The 22,316-nt window shown below is 40.8% G+C and overlaps 1 protein-coding gene across 1 annotated transcript; it reads left to right on the top strand.

The window, feature by feature from the left end:
- Positions 1-6,464: 6,464 nt before the first annotated feature.
- LOC108261079 (protein FAM124A) lies at positions 6,465-17,763 on the top strand. The gene is made up of 3 exons (XM_017461940.3): positions 6,465-6,714; positions 12,455-13,253; positions 14,806-17,763. Exons 1-3 carry the CDS (start codon positions 6,659-6,661, stop codon positions 15,505-15,507), a joined length of 1,557 nt encoding a protein of 518 aa, XP_017317429.3. The 5' UTR covers positions 6,465-6,658; the 3' UTR covers positions 15,508-17,763.
- The last annotated feature ends 4,553 nt before the right edge of the window (positions 17,764-22,316 follow it).

Here is a 22,316-nt window from a genome sequence, read left to right as displayed (position 1 = left end):
TGAACCACATTTACTCCACATTTACACCTCAACTGCACCACATTTACACCTCAGCTGCACCACATTTACACCACAGCTACACCACATTTATACCACAGCTGCACCACATTTACACCACATTCACAACCTCAGCTGCACCACTTTTACACCACATTTGCAGCTCAGCTGCACCACATTTACACCACAGCTACACCGCATTTACACCTCAGCTGCACCACATTTACACCTCAGCTGCACCACATTTACACCTCAGCTGCACCACATTTACACCTCAGCTGCACCACATTCACACCACATTTACACCTCAGCTGCACCACATTTACACCACATTTACACCTCAACTGCACCACATTTACAGCTCAGCTGCACCACATTTACACCACAGCTACACCACATTTACAGCTCAGCTGCACCACATTTACACCACATTTACAGCTCAGCTACACCACATTTACACCTCAGCTACACCACATTTACACCACAGCTGCACCACATTTACACCTCAGCTGCACCACATTTACACCTCAGCTGCACCACATTTACACCACATTTACACCACAGCTGCACCACATTTACACCACAATTACACCTCACCTGCACCACATTTACACCTCAGCTGCACCACATTTACACCACAGCTGCACCACATTTACACCACATTTACACCTCACCTGCACCACATTTACACCTCAGCTGCACCACATTTACACCTTAGCTGCACCACATTTACAGCTCAGCTGCACCACATTTACACATTTACACCACATTTACACCTCAGCTGCACCACATTTACAGCACATTTACACCTCAGCTGCACCACTTTTACACCTCAGCTGCACCACATTTACACCACAGTTACACCACATTTACACCTCAGCTGAACCACATTTACCCCACATTTACACCTTAGCTGCCCCACACTTACACCACATTTACACCACAGCTATACCACATTTACACCTCAGCTGCACCACATTTACAGCTCAGCTGCACCACATTTACACCACAGCTACATCAAATTTACAGCTCAGCTGCACCACATTTACACCTCAGCTGCACATTTACACATTTACACCACATTTACACCTCAGCTGCACCACATTTACACCACATTTACACCTCAGCTGCACCACACTTACATCTTAGCTGCACATTTACACCTCAGCTGCACCACATTTACACCTCAGCTGCACCACATTTACACCACATTTACACCTCCGCTGCACCACATTTACACCACAGCTACACCACATTTGCACCACATTTACACCACATTTACACCTCAGCTGCACCACATTTACACCACGTTTACACCACAGCTGAACCATATTTACACCACATTTACACCTCAGCTGCACCACATTTACATCTTAGCTGCACCACATTTACACCTCAGCTGCACCACATTTACACCACATTTACACCTCAGCTGCACCACACTTACATCTTAGCTGCACCACATTTACACCTCAGCTGCACCACATTTACACCACATTTACACCTCAGCTGCACCACACTTACATCTTAGCTGCACCACATTTACACCTCAGCTGCACCACATTTACACCTCAGCTGCACCACATTTACACCTCAGCTGCACCACATTTACACCACAGCTACACCACATTTGCACCACATTTACACCACATTTACACCTCAGCTGCACCACATTTACACCACGTTTACACCACAGCTGAACCATATTTACACCACATTTACACCTCAGCTGCACCACATTTACACCACATTTACACCTCAGCTGCACCACATTTACACCTCAGCTGCACCACACTTACACCACAGCTGAACCATATTTACACCACATTTACACCTCAGCTGCACCACATTTACACCACATTTACACCTCAGCTGCACCACATTTACACCTCAGCTGCACCACATTTACACCTCAGCTGCACCACATTTACACCACAGCTACACCACATTTACATCTTAGCTGCACCACATTTACACCTCAGCTGCACCACATTTACACCACATTTACACCTCAGGTGCACCACATTTACACCACGTTTACACCTCAATTGCACCACATTTACACCTCAGCTGCACCACATTTACACCACAGGTACACCACATTTACACCTCAGCTGCACCACATTTACACCACATTTGCAGCTCAGCTGCAACACATTTACACCACAGCTACACCGCATTTACACCTCAGCTGCACCACATTTACACCACATTTACACCACAGCTACACCACATTTAAAACCTCAGCTGCACCACATTTAGACCACAGCTACACCGCATTTACACCTCAGCTGCACCACATTTACACCACATTTACAGCTCAGCTGCACCACATTTACACCACAGCTACACCACATTTACAGCTCAGCTGCACCACATTTACACCACATTTACAGCTCAGCTGCACCACATTTACACCACACCTACACCACATTTACAGCTCAGCTACACCACATTTACACCTCAGCTACACCACATTTACACCACAGCTGCACCACATTTACACCTCAGCTGCACCACATTTACACCACATTTACACCACAGCTGCACCACATTTACACCACATTTACACCTCACCTGCACCACATTTACACCTCAGCTGCACCACATTTACACCACAGCTGCACCACATTTACACCACATTTACACCTCACCTGCACCACATTTACACCTCAGCTGCACCACATTTACACCTTAGCTGCACCACATTTACAGCTCAGCTGCACCACATTTACACATTTACACCACATTTACACCTCAGCTGCACCACATTTACACCACATTTACACCTCAGCTGCACCACATTTACACCTCAGCTGCACCACATTTACACCACAGCTACACCACATTTACATCTTAGCTGCACCACATTTACACCACAGCTATACCACATTTACACCTCAGCTGCACCACATTTACAGCTCAGCTGCACCACATTTACAGCTCAGCTGCACCACATTTACACCACAGCTGCACCACATTTACACCACAGCTACACCACATTTACACCACAGCTGCACCACATTTACACCACATTTACACCTCCACTGCACCACATTTACACCACAGCTACACCACATTTACACCACAGCTGCACCACATTTACACCACATTTACACCTCAGCTGCACCACATTTACACCACGTTTACACCACTGCTGAACCACATTTACTCCACATTTACACCTCAACTGCACCACATTTACACCTCAGCTGCACCACATTTACACCACAGCTACACCACATTTACACCTCAGCTGCACCACATTTACACCACAGCTACACCACATTTATACCACAGCTGCACCACATTTACACCACATTTACACCTCAGCTGCACCACATTTACACCACATTTGCAGCTCAGCTGCACCACATTTACACCACAGCTACACCGCATTTACACCTCAGCTGCACCACATTTACACCACATTTACACCACAGCTACACCACATTTACACCTCAGCTACACCACATTTACACCTCAGCTGCACCACATTCACACCACATTTACACCTCAGCTGCATCACATTTACAGCTCAGCTGCACCACATTTACACCTCATTTACACCTCAGCTGCACCACATTCACAGCTCAGCTGCACCACATTTACACCACAGCTACACCACATTTACAGCTCAGCTGCACCACATTTACACCACATTTACAGCTCAGCTACACTACATTTACAGCTTAGCTACACCACATTTACACCTCAGCTACACCACATTTACACCACAGCTGCACCACATTTACACCTCAGCTGCACCACATTTACACCACATTTACAGCACAGCTGCACCACATTTACACCACATTTACACCTCACCTGCACCACATTTACACCTCAGCTGCACCACATTTACACCACAGCTGCACCACATTTACACCACATTTACACCTCACCTGCACCACATTTACACCTCAGCTGCACCACATTTACACCTTAGCTGCACCACATTTACAGCTCAGCTGCACCACATTTACACATTTACACCACATTCACACCTCAGCTGCACCACATTTACAGCACATTTACACCTCAGCTGCACCACTTTTACACCTCAGCTACACCACATTTACACCTCAGCTGAACCACATTTGCCCCACATTTACACCTTAGCTGCCCCACACTTACACCTCAGCTGCACCACATTCACACCACATTTACACCTCAGCTGCACCACATTTACACCTCAGCTACACCACATTTACACCTCAGCTGAACCACATTTGCCCTACATTTACACCTTAGCTGCCCCACACTTACACCTCAGCTGCACCACATTCACACCACATTTACACCTCAGCTGCACCACATTTACACCACATTTACACCTCAGCTGCACCACATTTACACCTCAGCTGCACCACATTTACACCACAGCTACACCACATTTACATCTTAGCTGCACCACATTTACACCACAGCTATACCACATTTACACCTCAGCTGCACCACATTTACAGCTCAGCTGCACCACATTTACAGCTCAGCTGCACCACATTTACACCACAGCTACACCACATTTACACCTCCACTGCACCACATTTACACCACAGCTACACCACATTTACACCACAGCTGCACCACATTTACACCACATTTACACCTCAGCTGCACCACATTTACACCACGTTTACACCACGTTTACACCACTGCTGAACCACATTTACTCCACATTTACACCTCAACTGCACCACATTTACACCTCAGCTGCACCACATTTACACCACAGATACACCACATTTACACCTCAGCTGCACCACATTTACACCACAGCTACACCACATTTACACCACATTTACAGCACAGCTGCACCACATTTACACCACATTTACACCTCACCTGCACCACATTTACACCTCAGCTGCACCACATTTACACCATAGCTGCACCACATTTACACCACATTTACACCTCACCTGCACCACATTTACACCTCAGCTGCACCACATTTATACCTTAGCTGCACCACATTTACAGCTCAGCTGCACCACATTTACACATTTACACCACATTTACACCTCAGCTGCACCACATTTACAGCACATTTACACCTCAGCTGCACCACATTTACACCTCAGCTACACCACATTTACACCTCAGCTGAACCACATTTGCCCCACATTTACACCTTAGCTGCCCCACACTTACACCTCAGCTGCACCACATTCCCACCACATTTACACCTCAGCTGCACCACATTTACACCACATTTACAGCTCAGCTGCACCACATTTACACCACATTTACACCTCAGCTGCACCACATTTGCACCACAGTTACACCACATTTACAGCTCAGCTGCACCACATTTACACCACAGCTACACCACATTTACAGCTCAGCTACACCACATTTACACCTCAGCTACACCACATTTACACCACAGCTGCACCACATTTACACCTCAGCTGCACCACATTTACACCACAGCTGCACCACATTTACACCACATTTACACCTCACCTGCACCACATTTACACCTCAGCTGCACCACATTTACACCACAGCTGCACCACATTTACACCACATTTACACCTCACCTGCACCACATTTACACCTCAGCTGCACCACATTTACACCTTAGCTGCACCACATTTACAGCTCAGCTGCACCACATTTACACATTTACACCACATTTACACCTCAGCTGCACCACATTTACAGCACATTAACACCTCAGCTGCACCACTTTTACACCTCAGCTGCACCACATTTACACCACAGGTACACCACATTTACACCTCAGCTACACCACATTTACACCTCAGCTGAACCACATTTACCCCACATTTACACCTTAGCTGCCCCACACTTACACCACATTTACACCACAGCTATACCACATTTACACCTCAGCTGCACCACATTTACAGCTCAGCTGCACCACATTTACACCACAGCTACATCAAATTTACAGCTCAGCTGCACCACATTTACACCTCAGCTGCACATTTACACATTTACACCACATTTACACCTCAGCTGCACCACATTTACACCACATTTACACCTCAGCTGCACCACACTTACACCTCAGCTGAACCACATTTACACCTCAGCTGCACCACATTTACACCACAGCTACACCACATTTACATCTTAGCTGCACCACATTTACACCTCAGCTGCACCACATTTACACCTCAGCTGCACCACATTTACACCTCAGCTGCACCACATTTACACCACAGCAACACCGAAACAAATACAAACGCATGGATGAAATGTGCGCTTTTTTTCTCTCAGGTTTGCGCTCAACTTTGACAAATCAAATCTGTTTCCTGAATCTGAGTACCGAATCCAAAACCTGCACTTTTTATTATTTTTTTCATAAGACGAAATAATAACTGAACTGAGTCGTGACTTTGTTGACCACGTTTGCTGCCTCCGGGTGGCGGAAGCGGGGCGTGAGCACGCCGTGAGTTTTAACGTGAAAGGTGTTCCTCGAACCAGCGCGCGCTCCTTCCCTCATCAGCTCCAAGTCATTACGTCAGACGCAGAATAGGGGACGTCCAAAAACGCATCATTTGTAAACGCAATTTACAAAGTATAACGTTACGGGAAAGTTTTGTTTTTATGGTCTTCAGGCTGGTGAGGGGGAAACCGGGTGAACTGTGCGCCATAAAGGACATAAACGTCATCTTCATCTGAGATGGAGAAGAACTCGAGTGAGATTGAGCGCGCGGATCCGGGAGCGGAGACCGCTGGGTAAGTGTTACAGAACAGAGTCGCAGTACCGGGTTACAGATCAGAGTTACAGTACCGGGTTACAGTACCGGGTTACAGAACAGAGTTTTGTTTGTTTGTTAGTTTTACTCTTTATTTCATATCAGCGCCTCACAGAGCTGCTGTCTGTCTGTGTGTCTGTCTCCAGAGACTCCAGTCCAGTGTCCAGTCCACTTACAAGCAGTAAGTGAATCTCTCTCTCTCTCTCTCTCTCTCTCTCTCTCCCCCTTCTCTCTCTCTCTCTCTCTCTCTCTCTCTCTCTCTCTCTCTCTATTATAAGAGCTTCTTGGGTGTTGCGCTTCTCTTTACAGTGCATGACCTTTCCCTAATTCTCTGTCAGGTGTATTGTGTGTTTCCCAGTGGAGGGATTATATCCAATATTAGACCTTTAATCTGGAAGTGCATGGTTGCTCTGAAAGACACACACACACACACACACACACACACACACACACACACACACACACACACACACACACACAGGAAGATAAATACATCTCTTAATGCCCTCTTATATAAACAGTGCTGATTGAGAGAATAGAAGAAAGCAAATACAGTCAAGAGAAAAAGAATGTATACAGTTCTTCAGTTCTATGTTTTTATTTATCAGGGCCTAAATAACAATTGTGTGGTCCTCATCAACTTCTATAAACAAATAAACCACCTTTAGCAACAATAATTTGAAATAATCATTTTATGTAGGACTTTATCATTCATTTATCACATGATTTTGGAGAAATTTTAGCCCACTCTTCTTTACAACATTACTTCAGTTCATTGACATTTGAGAGCATTTGTTTATGCACAGCTCTCATAAGATCCCACCACACCATCTCAATCTCATCTTAATTGTTTTCTTCTTTAGCCATTCAGATGTTGATTTGTTGGTGTGCATGGGATCACTATCCTGTAGCATGACCCAGTTTCGGCCCAGCTTAAGCTGCTGGACAGACGGCCTCACATTTGTCTCAACAACATTCTTGTATAAAGTGATGTTTGTTGTTGTCTCAATGAAATCCCAAGTCCTGGGGCTGCAAAACAAACCCAAATCATCACCCGTCCACCACCATGCTTGACAGTTGGTATGAGGTGTTTGTAGTGATACACTGTGTTTGGTTTTCACCAAATATGGTGCTGTGCATGATGACCAAATATCTCCACCTTGGTCTCATCAGTCTATAGGATATTGTTCCAGGACGTTTGTGGGTTTTGCAGATGCAATAAAGTCATTTTTGGAGAGAAGGGGCTTCTTTCTTGCCACCCTTTCGTGAAAACCATACTTGTTCAGTCTTTTTCTGTTTGTGCTGTCATGAACATAAACATTTAATGTGCATACAGAGGTATAGATTACATGATGTAGGTCTTGTGTTTTTCTTCAGCTGTCTTGATGGCTATTCATTTGTAAACAGTTGTTCTCACTGTAAAATGGTGAAGTTCAAATTGTTTGGAGATGGCCTTATAATCCTTCCCAGATTGATGACGAGCACCAATTGCTTCTCTGAGGTCTTGGCATGATGTATACACACACCTGAGTGCTCCAGAATACCAAATTGCCAAAAGTTCTTGATGATTAACTAATTGTGTGCATTTCATTAGTAACACCTGGCTCTCTTAATGATTGTGGAAGTAGGAGTGGTGTACTTATTTTTTCACCTGGTTTCTGAATGTCATTTTACTTTTTGGGGAAAATAGCTACATTTTGAAATCTGTTGTGGGGTTTTTTTTTTCGCATTTGAGGTTATTTGTTTGTAGAAGTTGGTGAGGACCGTACAGTTGTTATGTAGGTCCTGATAAATAAAAACATAGAATTGGAGGAGGGTGTACTTTCTTTTTCCCATGACTTTAAGTATCTAGAGAAATAGTGGAGATGATTTGAATATTTCTGCAGTGAAAAGGATGTTTATTTGTTTCCAGCTTCAATTGAAGGATGTTTTTCTCCCCTTTATTCTTTTCTCTTCAATGGTTTAGACAAAAACATATAACTTGCACAATTGCTTGACAAAATAGAAATGAAAATGTTTTCTGTTAAGTTCCAATTGTCCACATGTATTTGTGGAATCCACAGAACACGCGATCAATGAAGAAGTTGCTTTATTTGGCAGTTTCAATGAAACATTCATATGGCCAAAAGTTTGTGGACACCTGACCATCACACCCATATGTGGTTCTTCCCCAAACGGTTGCTAGAGAGTTGGAAGCACACAATTGTATAGAATCTCCTGGGTTGCTCTAGCATTAAGAATTTTTTTCACTGGAACTAAGAGGCCCAAACCTGTACCAGCATGACAGTGCCCCCATGCACAAAGCGATAAACCTTAAAGACATGGTGTGTTAAGGTTGGAGTGTAAGAACTTGAGTGTCCTGCACAGAGCCCTGACCTCAACCCCACTGAACACCTTTGGGATGAACATCACTTCAATTGAAGAGATTAGGCATGAGGAAAATCTGAGTTAACATGTTAACAGGTTTGCATGTCTCCATGTGTTTAGGGGGTTTCCTTTGGGTACTCTGGTTTCCTCCTACAGTTTAAAGACATGCATTGTAGGCTGACTGTAATCTCTAAATTGTCCGTAGTTCGTGAATGGGTGTGTAAGTATGTGTGCAATTGTGCCCTGTGATGAGTTGGCACCCTGTCCAGGGTGGGATAGGCACCATGCTCCCTGTGTAGGATAAGCGGTACAGAATATATATATATATATATATATATATATATATATATATATATATATATATATATATATATATATATATATATATATATCCATTTTCTCAGATGGATCAGACACCCACAGACACAGACACGCACCTGATTGCGGCAAAATACCAAACTGCCAAAGGTTCTTGATGATTTACTAATCCTGTGCATTTCATTAGCAATACCTGGCTGCTAATTACTCTCTTAATGTTTGTGGAAATAGGATGAGTGTAGATGAGAGGTCAGAGGAAAATTGCCAGATTGGTTCAAGCTCCCAGGAAGGATATACTAATTCATATAATCACTCTTTACAACCATGGTGAGCAGAAAAGCATCTCAGCATGCACAGAACATCAAATCTTGAGGTGGACGGGCTACAACAGCAGGAGTCCACACCTGTTAAACAAGAACAGGAATCTGAGGCCATCATGGGCACAAGGTCACTGAAACTGGACAACTGAAGATTAAAAAAAGGTCTGGTCATTCTCCTCTGATCTTTCTCATCAACAAGGTGTTTCAGCCTGCAGATCCTCCGCACACAGGATGCTTTACTCTAGAGACTGTTGTGTGTGAAAATCGCAGAAGATCAGCAGTTTCTGAAATACTCAAACCAGCCCATCTCGTACCAACAACCATGCCACGATTAACATCACAGAGATCACCCCCCCCCGCCCCCCCATTCTGATATTTAATGTGAACATTAACTAATTTTATTTTTTAATAAATAAAAAATACTAATAATTGGGATGGAGTCGTCCTTTAATACCAAAAGCCATTGTTCTTAGAACTAGTATGTTTTTATAAAAGAAGTTATTCGTAGTCCTTTAAAAAGTGGGACATTATGTTCTAAGCATTCATGCAGTGGAATCGTTATTGAATCATGGCCATAAAACTGATTCACCTTTCACTGTCATGACAGATTGTTTATTTTAGTAATCTGCTCTGTGTCTTTGTTCACCTTCAGACTACTCAGTAAAAGCAGGATAGAGGTGGCTCTTTAGTGGAAGGGCAGATAAAGCAGGAAATGGAAAGTTTCTTTGTGAATTTATCTGAACTTTGTTATGACAAACGGCTGTTAAATATGTCAGTCTCTTTTTGTCTCATGAGGCTATTTTGCTGGCCTTGTTCCATCAGACTTACATTAACCAATTTAACATGATCTTGCCAGTTAGCCAGCTAACTATATTTTCTTGTCTATTTTCCATCCCATGGTAAAACGAGAGCAGAGGAGGCCTGACAAACTGCAGAGCAACAGATAGGTTATATTCAGTCATTATAAATCTATAAAGTATGTATGTTAAGCTGACCTTAGTAAAGTGCCTGTGAGTGTAAATACTAAGTACTGTAGGTGCACCTAAATTGAGCACTGTTTAGATTTAGACAGTAATGTAACTTCAGTATTGCAGTCCCTGTTTCTAAATGGTCAGAGAGAAAGTTTATGATTAATAATTGTAATAATGTGTGGACTAATATAACTAATATGACTTATAACTAGTCATTACTTACCATCGTTTGTATGTTCATGAATTTCATTAATAGTAGTATGTTTACAGCCGTGGACTCTCGAGGGTGAAAAAGTCTCAAACGTTTGAAGAGGAAAGTACTGTAAATTTAACTTCACTGTAAATGTACTGGAGTAACTTTTGCACATTGCTCTGGATTTATATTCGGTTTTCACCTCTCTTTGTGTTTAACTGGTGTAAAATGTTGCAGAGGTAATTCTGTGAAAGTGTTTAATTACATGTAATCACTTACAAGTTACAGGTAAGGCAATACAGTAAAAGCATTGAGGTCTGCTGCTGGTGAGTTTGTGTATGGGGGGTTTCTGTTTGTGTGTGTAAGCTTGTAAGAGCACAGCGTTCCCTCGCCCCATCATGCCCTCAACCTTGAACAACAAACAAAGTAGGACAAGTCCCCTGAGTGAGAAGGGAGCAAAAGCAGAATGATTGAGAGCAAGAGGGAATGTGGAAAAGGTGTAAGTAGCCCGATGTACTGTATGTATAGTACCAGTACACAAGAAATAGTTTAAAGTAGAACTTTAACTTCTTTTCCTATTTTATAATGAAGCATTAAAGGACAAATATCCCAAAATAATTATGATTGAAAAACATCTTTCCTGACATATGATGTGCACTGTATGTGTTTTGTCGATTCCACTAATGTGTTAATGCGAATACCTAGAAATATAGTAAAATTAATTTCATGAATCAATCACTCCATTGGCGTTTTTTCATTTCTGTTTTGTCAAAAGAAAAGAAAAAGAAAAAACAAAAATATGCCCACAAGTAATGATGAGAACAATATAAACACCTCTTGTTCACTGCAGAAATATTTGAGTCCTCTTTACTATTTCTAGTTATTTATTTTCCTTCTTGAAAATATGCGTGCGTGCACATCTCAGGATGCACAACACGTCAAACCTTGAGCTGTGGAAGACTGGAAAAAGACCAGACAATTTTTTTCCAGTCTTGATCTGTTCAGTTTTGTTGAGCCTGTGTTCACATTTCAGCTCACTATCCTGTAAACAGTGGTTAGTTGTGTTACTATAGCATTCCTGTCAGCCTGGCCATTCTCCTCTGACCTCTCAAGAATCTAAAGAAACTATATATAAATATTGTGTGCAAAATTATTTACATATAAACATGTAATTAATATAACTTAATATAATATAATATTAATATAACATAATATAATATAAAATAATGTAAGCAATGATTTGAAACCCCTAAATTAGTTCTTACAGCTTAAAAGTTTTAGCATGCTAATTAAGAATTACACTATTCACATATTTTGTCATTGGCAGAGTTTATAGCTGCTCTTTTTCTAATATTTCAAATCAGTTACAGTCCGCAAGATGATTTTAATTCAGATTGTGGATTTTAAATTCATTTGTTGTGCCAGATCAGAACGTTTATTGGGCCCTCAGGACTTATGTGTGACACTCCAATCTACAGGACACTGTATATAGGGTTTTCACTGATAGCATTGTTTTAATGTCTAAATGTTTTGTTTTCATAAAATTTGTATTCAGTTATATGCTCATTGCTTTCCTCTCAGTCCAACTGTTTTTCATTGTCCATGTCCGTGGGATTTGTCTATGGGAGACCTCCTGCAAGACCCCTTCCTCGTTTCTGTTCACATCATAACAGATCCAGGTGAGGCAAAAACACTCCAAAGTGCTGCAGACCAACTCCTCTCCCTCCTCCACCCACAACTGACCCTCTTCAGAGTGTCAGAGCGAGCAGAAAGGCCCCAACCAAGGCCACAGTGCCTAACGGACCTCCACCTATCTCTTTGTCCATACCTATCTGTCATCCTCTTCTTGCAAGAAGATTATGGAAGGGAAGAGAGCCATGAGCAGCAGCTGAGATGCCCTCCATGGCGTTACCACCACACAGAGTACGTAAAAGACTTAACATTTTCCCCAGCAATGCAGGATTTCTTCATACTAGCCCCTGGCACACCACTGTGGGCCCTGCAGCAGGTACATTATGGAAAGGAGATTGTACGATTCACTATATATTGCCGATATGAGACCTACAGTGATCAGGTGCGTCTCTACAGACTGCTTCTGCGTCGCCCTCTAGCACAGAGAAACCAGCTTTATAGCTTCTGCGTGGTCTACTCTAACCACCACATGGAGATTCAACTATCATTTAAGCGGTTACCAAAAGGACAAGATCCTACACCCACTGAATGCACCCTTATGGAGATACGTGTGAGAAATATGGCTGAACTCATAGCACTTCTGCCCCATCCCTGTAGACCAATCAGTGACATACGTTGGCAAACCAAGGATTACGATGGGAATAAGATATTACTGCAGGTGAGAGTCTGTGTGTTGTGTGTGTTGATTAGATAATTGCGTAAATATGCTAGCTAGCCCATAATATTGAAGTTTGATTGCAGAAGTACTCCCTTTGCTGTGAAACCCATAAGCTGGCTGGTGTGTCTCTGTGTGTGTGTTTGTGTGTGTGTGTTCCATATGTTAGTGTAGCCTATGACCAAGACAGTGCTTTTCTAGGAAGCATTACACAAGTGGAAATAGTGGGAGATGAGGGTGTGGACAGCGGCGTGATCTGGGTTGAGAGGTTTGAATGTCACTTTCCAGCTCAGATACATCCTACATCATTTGAAAGTAGCCCCAAATTTCTGTAATGATTTAACACAGAGCTACAGGTATCATACCAGAAAAGCCTTTTCCCTTCAACTGTTTTTGAGCCAAATAGCTCACAGTAATCTGCCTCAAAAAGAACCACAGAGGACCACAGACAACTTTGTAAACTTACAGACCTGTGCTTACACATCTTAACACTTTTTGTATATCTCCTAATGTCTTCAAATCTGACTGATTTCTGAAACCAGTACACTAAAGTAAAATAGTGCATAATGTGTTTCTACCTCTGTTTAATGTTAGGAGGTTATTAGTACCTAAACAAAAAGGAGAGCTGGACATCAAGGACAAGTAAAATAAGTTAGTGTATAATTATAAAGGAAAGAACAGATATGATGTCCAATTATAATGATAAATAACTGGTGTCTGTAATTAATAATTAGGGAAATGAAGACGAACGAAGGAGAGGATGACAGTGTGATGTGAAATCAAGAGAGAAAAAGATAGGGAGAGGTAGAGAAAAGTAGAGGTAGAAAGAGAGAGGGAGAGGAAAGGACCAAGAGAAAAAGGACAGCAAATTCCCAGCTCTCTGTGCAGCGAGGTGTGGAGTAGGAAACAGTGGACTTTTGTTCACATTCTTTAAGAAAAGTTCCAATTTTTTGGGTGGAACATAAAAAAACTTACTCTGGCACTTACAACTCTACTCTGCGCACTTTGCTTCTTCTGGAACTCAGTTAAGGGATCTTGTATGGTAGCACTTCTTGTATTGTTCTCTGCTTTATATACAAGCTTTGCTTGTATTTTCTCATTTGCAAGTTGCTTGGGATAAAAGCGCCTGCTAAATGAATGAATGTAAATGTAAAAGTAATGTAAATGTGGATTTGGGGTCCAGAGATAAAGTGTTCCACAGGCCTCTGTACTTGTTCTACTTTTTGTTTCCCATGCACTGGATTAAATGAAAGAAAACGTTTTTAAGTTATACTTATAACTTAAAGCAGTGGCCACCCTGCTCACCCTTTTCCTGGGAAGACTTTAGCTCCAACCATAATGGTGCCCACCTGACCATTTATTCATTGCCTTAAGAAGTTCTTGATCAACTAAAACAGGTGTGTTAGATTTTGGTTGGAGATGAAACCTGCAGAAAGGTAGAGCTCAAGGAAGAGAGTTCAGTAATAACACTGTAATTCAGTAATAACACACTACACATAGTGTGCTAATGTCAGTCACCATACATTACTTTTCTATGTGTGCTTTCTTCCTATAGGTACAGGGCTCATCAGAAAGGTCAAGGGACACCATTCCCTCCTCTCCATCTTCAGAGACTCCCTCTTTTCCACCATCAAACAGTTATGGCCCTGATGCCTACAAGAAGTGTCGCTGCCTAAGCACCTCCTGCTCCCATACTCAGAATCTGCTCATGCAGTCTTCTCCTACTTCCCTACCACTGCAATGTAAGCAGGAGGACATAGAGAGTGTTCAGTGTAGCCAGGAAATTATGTCTGCTGGATGGACAGATTACCACACTCACTCCCTAATCTCAATGGCAACAAAAGCATTTCATTCAGTAAGCACCTATCCTTCCACTTCCCATCCGTTCAGTTCCATCTCTCTTACAATGCCGAGGTTCCGGATAAATGTAGACACATTAGTCGGAGCTGAAGAGACAGATGTAGACACGGGACAAGCAGTAATCAGCAGATCTGTAGATCTTTCTGTGGTCTCAGCTTACTTGCTCCCACACACACAAATTATTTCAAGAGCTAGAGTCCCACAGCCTCTATCTGAGCCTCCGCAGTTATTCAGCAAGGCATCATCTCTAAAACACTCAAATAAAACAGCATCGCTTCCAAAATGTGTGTGTGCACTTCAGGTCAGTTCGAAATGGAGTAGAGGTGAGCATCAGAGCAATGGCTTAGAAATAACTACAGACTGCAAAGAAGAGGACAAACAGGAGTTCTTCATCTGATGCACAAACACTGGATAATGAAACCTTCATTCATCTTCAATAACCGCTTTATTCTGTTCAGGGTTACAGCAGTCATTTAATGACTTTCTAATCAAGTAAACTCCAACCCAAATGCTAGTTGAAAAGAAAATAATTACACTTGCAAGTAGCCAAAGTAAACTGAGTCGGATTAAAAAAAAAAAAATCTTTTTGAAACTTATTAAACTGCAATAAACAGGATAGCAGCTGACTACTGTCTGAAAGTGAAAAGACTGATGACGCTGGATTCATTTCCACCCTAATCCATCAGAGACGTGATATTGTGAATCCTGTAGACTGATCATCTAGAGTGGGTATGGAATTAAGGTTGTCTGAAGGAAGGTTGACCTGCATGGGTCAAGTGATCACTGATCTACACTAATTTATTTCATTCAAAGACCCCGAAAATGTTTTGTAAATATATGTCTTTGCTTCATACATGCAGAATATTGCACAAATATTCACAGATGTTATTTAACCCTCTAATGTTGCAGCTGTCACTGGCAATAAAAAGATGCATGTTATAATTATTTTTCGTTTGTAGCAAGGGACAAGCCAAAAAATTGGTCAGAAGTGTTTGTTCTAAACTGTAACTTGCTAACATATGTGTATTTGTACACAGAAGATTTATTTTATTATGAATTTAATGTGGTGGAAGTATATTACTGTGTGTAGTGTTATTTGTCTAAAAGAAGAAAAAAACAACTCTGTAGGCCTTTTTCGTTTTAATTTTTTATTTTTATTTTTGCCATAGAAAACAGGAAACAGGAAGTAAAAAAAAAAGGAATCCAAATGTGTTGACACATCACTTTGAAAAAGGTTACATCAGAACTTCATAATAAAGAAACAATGCATTATTTTGACATGTTAGTATACCTGTATGTAATCTGGTATATGGTCTAAATGGTCTGCTTCTTCTGGAACTCAATTAAGGGATCTTGTATGGTAGCACTTCTTGTATTGTTCTCTGCTTGATATATCGCTTTGCTTGTATTTTCTCATTTGTAAAACGCTTTGGATAAAAGCTTCTGTTAAATGAATAAATGTAAATGTAAAAGCAATGTAAATGGGGATTTCGGGTCTAGAGTGTTCCACAGGCCTCTGTATTTGTTCTACTTTTTGTTTCCCATGCACTGGATTAAATGAAAGAAAATGTTTTTAAGTTATACTTATAACTTAAAGTAGTGGTCACCCTGCTCACCCCTTTCCTGGAGATCTACCTTCTTGAAGACTTTAGCTCCAACCATAATGGTGTTCACCTGACCATCTAATCATTGCCTTAAGAAGTTCTTGATCAACTAAAACAGGTGTGTTAGATTTTGCTTGGAGATGAAACCTGCAAGAAGGTAGATCTCCAGGAAGAGGGTTGGTGACCACTGCTCTAAACACTCAGCAGCAGTGTGTCCCTTTATGCACCTAGAGGAAAACAAAGCAAAAAGTAAATAGCACAAAAAAAATCACAAATATTCTATAAATTTTATAGGAATATAAAAATTCTATACTCTAAGTATGAAACAATTTAACCAATTAATCCTGGGTGAGGTATAAACATCTCCATTGTGAAGTAAATATCAGTAAACCTGATAAAACCTGGAATATTCTGAATCAATTACGCATGAAAATTACCTAAGTAAAGAAATATTGCTTTAAAAAATATGCTTTGATTTTGTAAGGAAACCTTACACACAATAACCTACAGTGATATTTATAAAAGTTTCTCCTTGAGCTAGAATAAAAAAAATATGTAGGCAAATTAAACATATCAAAACATATTATTATAAACATATTATTTAAAAAAATTTATAATAATACGTAAATTTAAAAATATATATTTTTCTAAAACAGACAATTCTATTTTGTATTTATAATAATTATATAATTGTTTCTTTTCCCCTTTTAATTAATTTCTGCATCCATGTATATATCTTTTTCTGTATTTTTAATCAATTTATTTTATTTATATATCTTTTAAACGTTCTTTTTCTGAAGTTCTGTATCTTTTTTTGGACATTTACCCCTTTATTTACTTATTTATGTACATATATCAGGCCACATGGCAGTGCAGTAGGTAGCGCTGCACACAAGACCAGGTGTCCGGCTCGAGCCTGAGCCTAGGTTCCTGTCTGTGTAGAGTTTCTCTGCATGCTAATACAGATAGGTGGATTGGCTATGCTAAATTGCACCTAGGTGTGAATATGTGCCTGTGTCAGGGTTGCGGCAAAAGGGTGCTGAACTACATTACCCAACCCCAGTACGTATCTAATAACTCAGGCCAGGTTCTCACATACTCCGTTTGCGGTGCGGATTTTTCCCGTGTCCATGTTAACAGGTTAGAGCATTCACACGGATGCAGTGCGGATTTTTCCGTGTCCATGTTAACAGGTTAGAGCATTCACATGGATGCGGTGCGGATTTTTCCCTGTCCATGTTAAGCAGTGGTTCCCAAACTTTTCCAGGGCAAGGCACCCCAAATAGTATTAGCATTTGACCGAGGCCCCCCTTTTGCAAGATGGCTTTAAAACACATTCAAAATACAGACTTCTGAATATATCCCCCTTTTTTTTTTTATTAATAATTACATCTTACATCTTTACATTACATTAGATTAGGAATTGATTGTGTGTGTGTGTGTGGTTGTCTGAGAGTGAGAAAGAGAAAATCATGTTTATTTTTCACACCAAATTGTTGAGGCCCCCTGGGCGCCCCCTGGCGGCCCCCACTTTGAAAACCACTGTGGGTTAGAGCATTCGCACGGATGCGGTACGGATTTTACCGTGTCCATGTTAATAGGTTAGAGTATTCACACGGATGCAGTGCAGCAGTGCAGCGATTGTTTCCGCAACAAGTCTATTTTTGCTGAGCTGCATGCACTGAATTAAAGTGATAGCGCATAGTTCTTGATCAAAATGAAAACGGATTGACACGAAAATGTAGTCATTTCACCATAAATGCATATAATTAAAGTATACTACTGTTTTTCAGGGTAAAGCAAAGAAAGCCAAAACACTTAACAGGAGTTGCAAAAATTACATCTAGGCCTACAATATATGTTTATAATGTGAAATATACTACACAACATGTTATATTGTGGAGGGGGACGACACACATCTCAGCAGAAAGTTGCAATCACGTGACAGGCTGGTTATCGGAGAAAGTTGTGTATGGCCAGCAGGATTTCTTGTATAAAGGTTTAAACGCAAAAGAAAAGACATCTGAGGCAGTTTCCTCAGCTGTTTGTGTCAGTAGTAAGTTTTCATTTAAAATGTTTGTGATACTACCTTTTCATGTAAGAGAAATGTAGAAAAGATGTAAATGGTGATTTCTCCATGCGTACTGAGGTTACTTTTGGAGTTCCACAGGGTTCTGTTTTAGGCCCACTGCTCTTTACTTTATATATGCTATCCCTAGGTCAAATTATTCGTAAACATGGAATTAGCTTCCACTGTTATGCTGATGATACACAGTTGTATGTTTCAGCGAAGCCAGAGGACAGACAGAAGCTTAGTAAAGTTGAGGATTGTGTAAAGGACATTAGACATTGGATGTTAATTAACTTCCTTCTACTTAATTCTGATAAAACAGAAATACTTTTATTAGGCCCACATGTAGCTAGAAGTAATCTTTCTGATCACATGGTTACTCTGGATGGTCTTTCTGTTTCATCATGTGCAACAGTTAAAGACCTTGGAGTGATTATTGACTCCAGCCTATCATTTGATGCTCATGTAGATAATATTACTAGGATAGCCTTCTTTCATCTCAGAAATATTTCTAAAATAAGAAACATATTGTCACTACATGATGCGGAAATACTAGTTCATGCATTCGTCACCTCTAGATTAGATTACTGTAATGCCATACTGTCTGGATGTTCCAGTAGGAATATAAATAAGCTCCAGTTAGTCCAGAATGCAGCTGCTAGAGTCCTGACTAGAACTAGAAGATACGACCATATCACACCGATATTATCAATACTGCATTGGCTCCCAGTAAAATCTCGCATTAATTATAAAATACTTTTATTAACCTATAAAGCACTAAATGGTCTCGCGCCACAATATCTAAGCGACCTTTTGGTTTTATATGATCCGCCACGCCTACTTAGGTCAAAAGATGCAGGCTATTTGACGGTACCTCGAATAGTGAAGGCTACAGCAGGGGGAAGAGCTTTCTCTTATAGAGCCCCACAGTTATGGAACAGTCTTCCTATTAGTGTTCGGGACTCAGACACAGTCTCAGTGTTTAAGTCTAAGCTTAAAACGTATTTGTTTACTCAAGCCTACCCTGACTAGATTCTGTTCTACTACTTCACAGTCATAATTATCTTTTTTCTCCCTCTCTCCTTTCGCCGAGCCCCACACGAATTTATGGAGATACTAGAGATCCAGATCCTTTCTGCCTCTGGATGGAGCTCAAATCTTCTTTAATTCCAGACTGCTGGGACTACAGCTGCTCCTAATGCCATACAGACTTCATATAAATCCATAATGAACTTTTTCACACTGTTGTTACCCAGATGAGGATGGGTTCCCTTCTGAGTCGGGTTCCTCTCAAGGTTTCTTCTTCTTAAAACATCTTAGGGAGTTTTTCCTTGCCACCGTCTCCACTCAGTGGCTTGCTCAGTTGGGATAAATTCGCACCTTTAATATCTGTATACCATGTTGATATTTCTGTAAAGCTGCTTTGAGACAATGTCTATTGTAAAAAGCGCTATACAAATAAAATTGAATTGAATTGAATAGAAATACCATGTTTAAATGTTTTGCCACCTGCTTGAGCAATGTAATAGCCTATATATAGAAGTAATGATAAAGATTGTATTACTGTACTGTGTTGCTCTAAGCTTCATTCAAAGTCCTGTCACCCTCCACCTTCATGTCCTTTTCTGAACGGGTTCTGCAGAGGATCAGTACCGCACTGTGAAAGCACAATGGTGCGTGCTGCTTCTGCACCGCATACATACCGCAAACGGAGTGTGCGTGAACCAGACGTTGTTTTGCACGTTCCACAATAAAGCTCTGCACCTGCCGCCTCCTCCACAATTTACATGACCGCGGGCATGGTGCTGGGATTGAGTCCAGAAACACCATGACCCTTACCAGGATAAAGCAGCTACTATAGATGCTTGAATTAATGTACATATATTTCTTTGTTGAGTGTCAATGCTGGAGCAGGGGGCGAGCTGGCATCTGACCCAGCACTCTTCAAACTACGGGGACTGGGACCAGGACTTCAGGCAATAATAGACAGGTCTGACTCGGTTGAAAAACCAATCAAAACTTCCAGTTCAGCTGTACATTGGACATTCCTCCTAAAGGGGATCTCCTCGGAGTGATAAGAGTGCTATATATAACTTTGTGAACTAATTTTTTGCTGTTATTAGCTGCACCAAAACACTTTATTGAATAAAAACAGTTGAATAAAAGCACTTTGTTAATGAGCACAATGACAATAAAACTTTAATAACACCACAGCAGCATGCACAGTTTTAGGTGTTTTTTTTTTTTTAATTATCTTTACGTTGTGGAGGGAGAACTGTTTCACTGCATTATATTGTATTTGCTTGTTTTTGGTTGACGGTGTTAGCAGATTTTTCTTACATGATTCATGATGTTTTTCATGTTAACTATGAAACACCACATTCCATATGAAGCAGGAACAAACCAAAAAAAAAAAAAGATTCAAGGTGTTAGAAACAAAACTACCTGTGAGAGAAAACTTCAATCTACTGTAAAATAAGGTAGAGTGAAAACGAGTTAAACAAAACTCTCTATGTCCATGAACTCTCCAGATCGGCACCTTTATGTAAGAGAAAATATAAACAAGTCTTGACTAAACAAATAGGTCAGCCAAGACAAAGATTGAGACTGTGTCTAAGTCCCAAACACTAATTGAAAACTCTGCCCCCTGCTGTAGTCTTCATTATTCTAATAAAAAACCTGTACTTTTCGATTGACTTTTTTTTTTTTTTTTTTTTTTTTAAACGTTCAATCCTTTATGGGTCATTAGGAGTATTTTATAATACTATAATGTAGTGGGGATAAGGGGCGATGTGATCAAATCTTCCAGTTCTAATGAGGACTCGGCCTGCTGCATTCTGGACTAACTGCAGCTGGTTTATGCACCTACTGAAACATCCAGACAGCAAACCATTACAATAGTCCCATCTAGAGGTAACAAAAGCATGAACTAGTTTTTTTGTAGTGACATTCTATTTCTTATACTAGTGATGTTTTTGAGATGAAAGATGGCCATCCTTTTCTGCTCACCTCAACTGTACATTGAGGTGAGCAGATTCACCCCCAGTGAAATTGTACATCCAGGTAAGACCCAACATGATGTATTAAAAGCCTGCTGTCCAGTGATCATTTATCTTTCCGCACCTTAAAGCATAATGCGCTTGAATCTGCTACAGAAGCCCATTGAAGCCATGCATCAGCGAATCAGTGGTGCGACTACAGGACGCAAAATTTTCACACAGGCTGCACTGAAAGTCCTCTGAAACAGCTTCCAGTGTGAATAATAAACAAATCGCAAAATATTTGCTATATTCTTCCTAAAATATTGAATTCCAGCAAGAGCGATAATTAATACGACACATTAGTAAAGATTTAATTCCAGTAGATTTAAAGATTTGCTGCTTGGTTTTATTTATTTATTTATTTTTTTCATGTGTAAAATGATTTGTAAAACGACCCTTAATAACAGCAAGCCCACAAGAGAAATGTCTCCTCAAATATTTGTCGTGTTTTTCAAAATTGTCAGCATTGCTTGACTTCAAGATCAACAAC

This window comes from Ictalurus punctatus, chromosome 6, assembly GCF_001660625.3.
Source record: "Ictalurus punctatus breed USDA103 chromosome 6, Coco_2.0, whole genome shotgun sequence".
Lineage (NCBI taxonomy): Eukaryota > Metazoa > Chordata > Actinopteri > Siluriformes > Ictaluridae > Ictalurus > Ictalurus punctatus.
Note: the sequence above shows the minus strand (reverse complement) of the source record. Positions and strands in the feature narration are given on the sequence as shown.

What these genes read in the sequence shown, in the direction of transcription:
- LOC108261079 (XM_017461940.3), top strand. Translation starts at nt 6,659, where the DNA reads ATGGAGAAGAACTCGAGTGAGATTGAGCGCGCGGATCCGGGAGCGGAG. An exon ending in CCGGGAGCGGAGACCGCTGG is followed by an intron (nt 6,715 to 12,454) that starts GTAAGTGTTACA and finishes TAAAATTTGTAT; the next exon opens with TCAGTTATATGCTCATTGCT. An exon ending in GGAATAAGATATTACTGCAG is followed by an intron (nt 13,254 to 14,805) that starts GTGAGAGTCTGT and finishes TTCTTCCTATAG; the next exon opens with GTACAGGGCTCATCAGAAAG.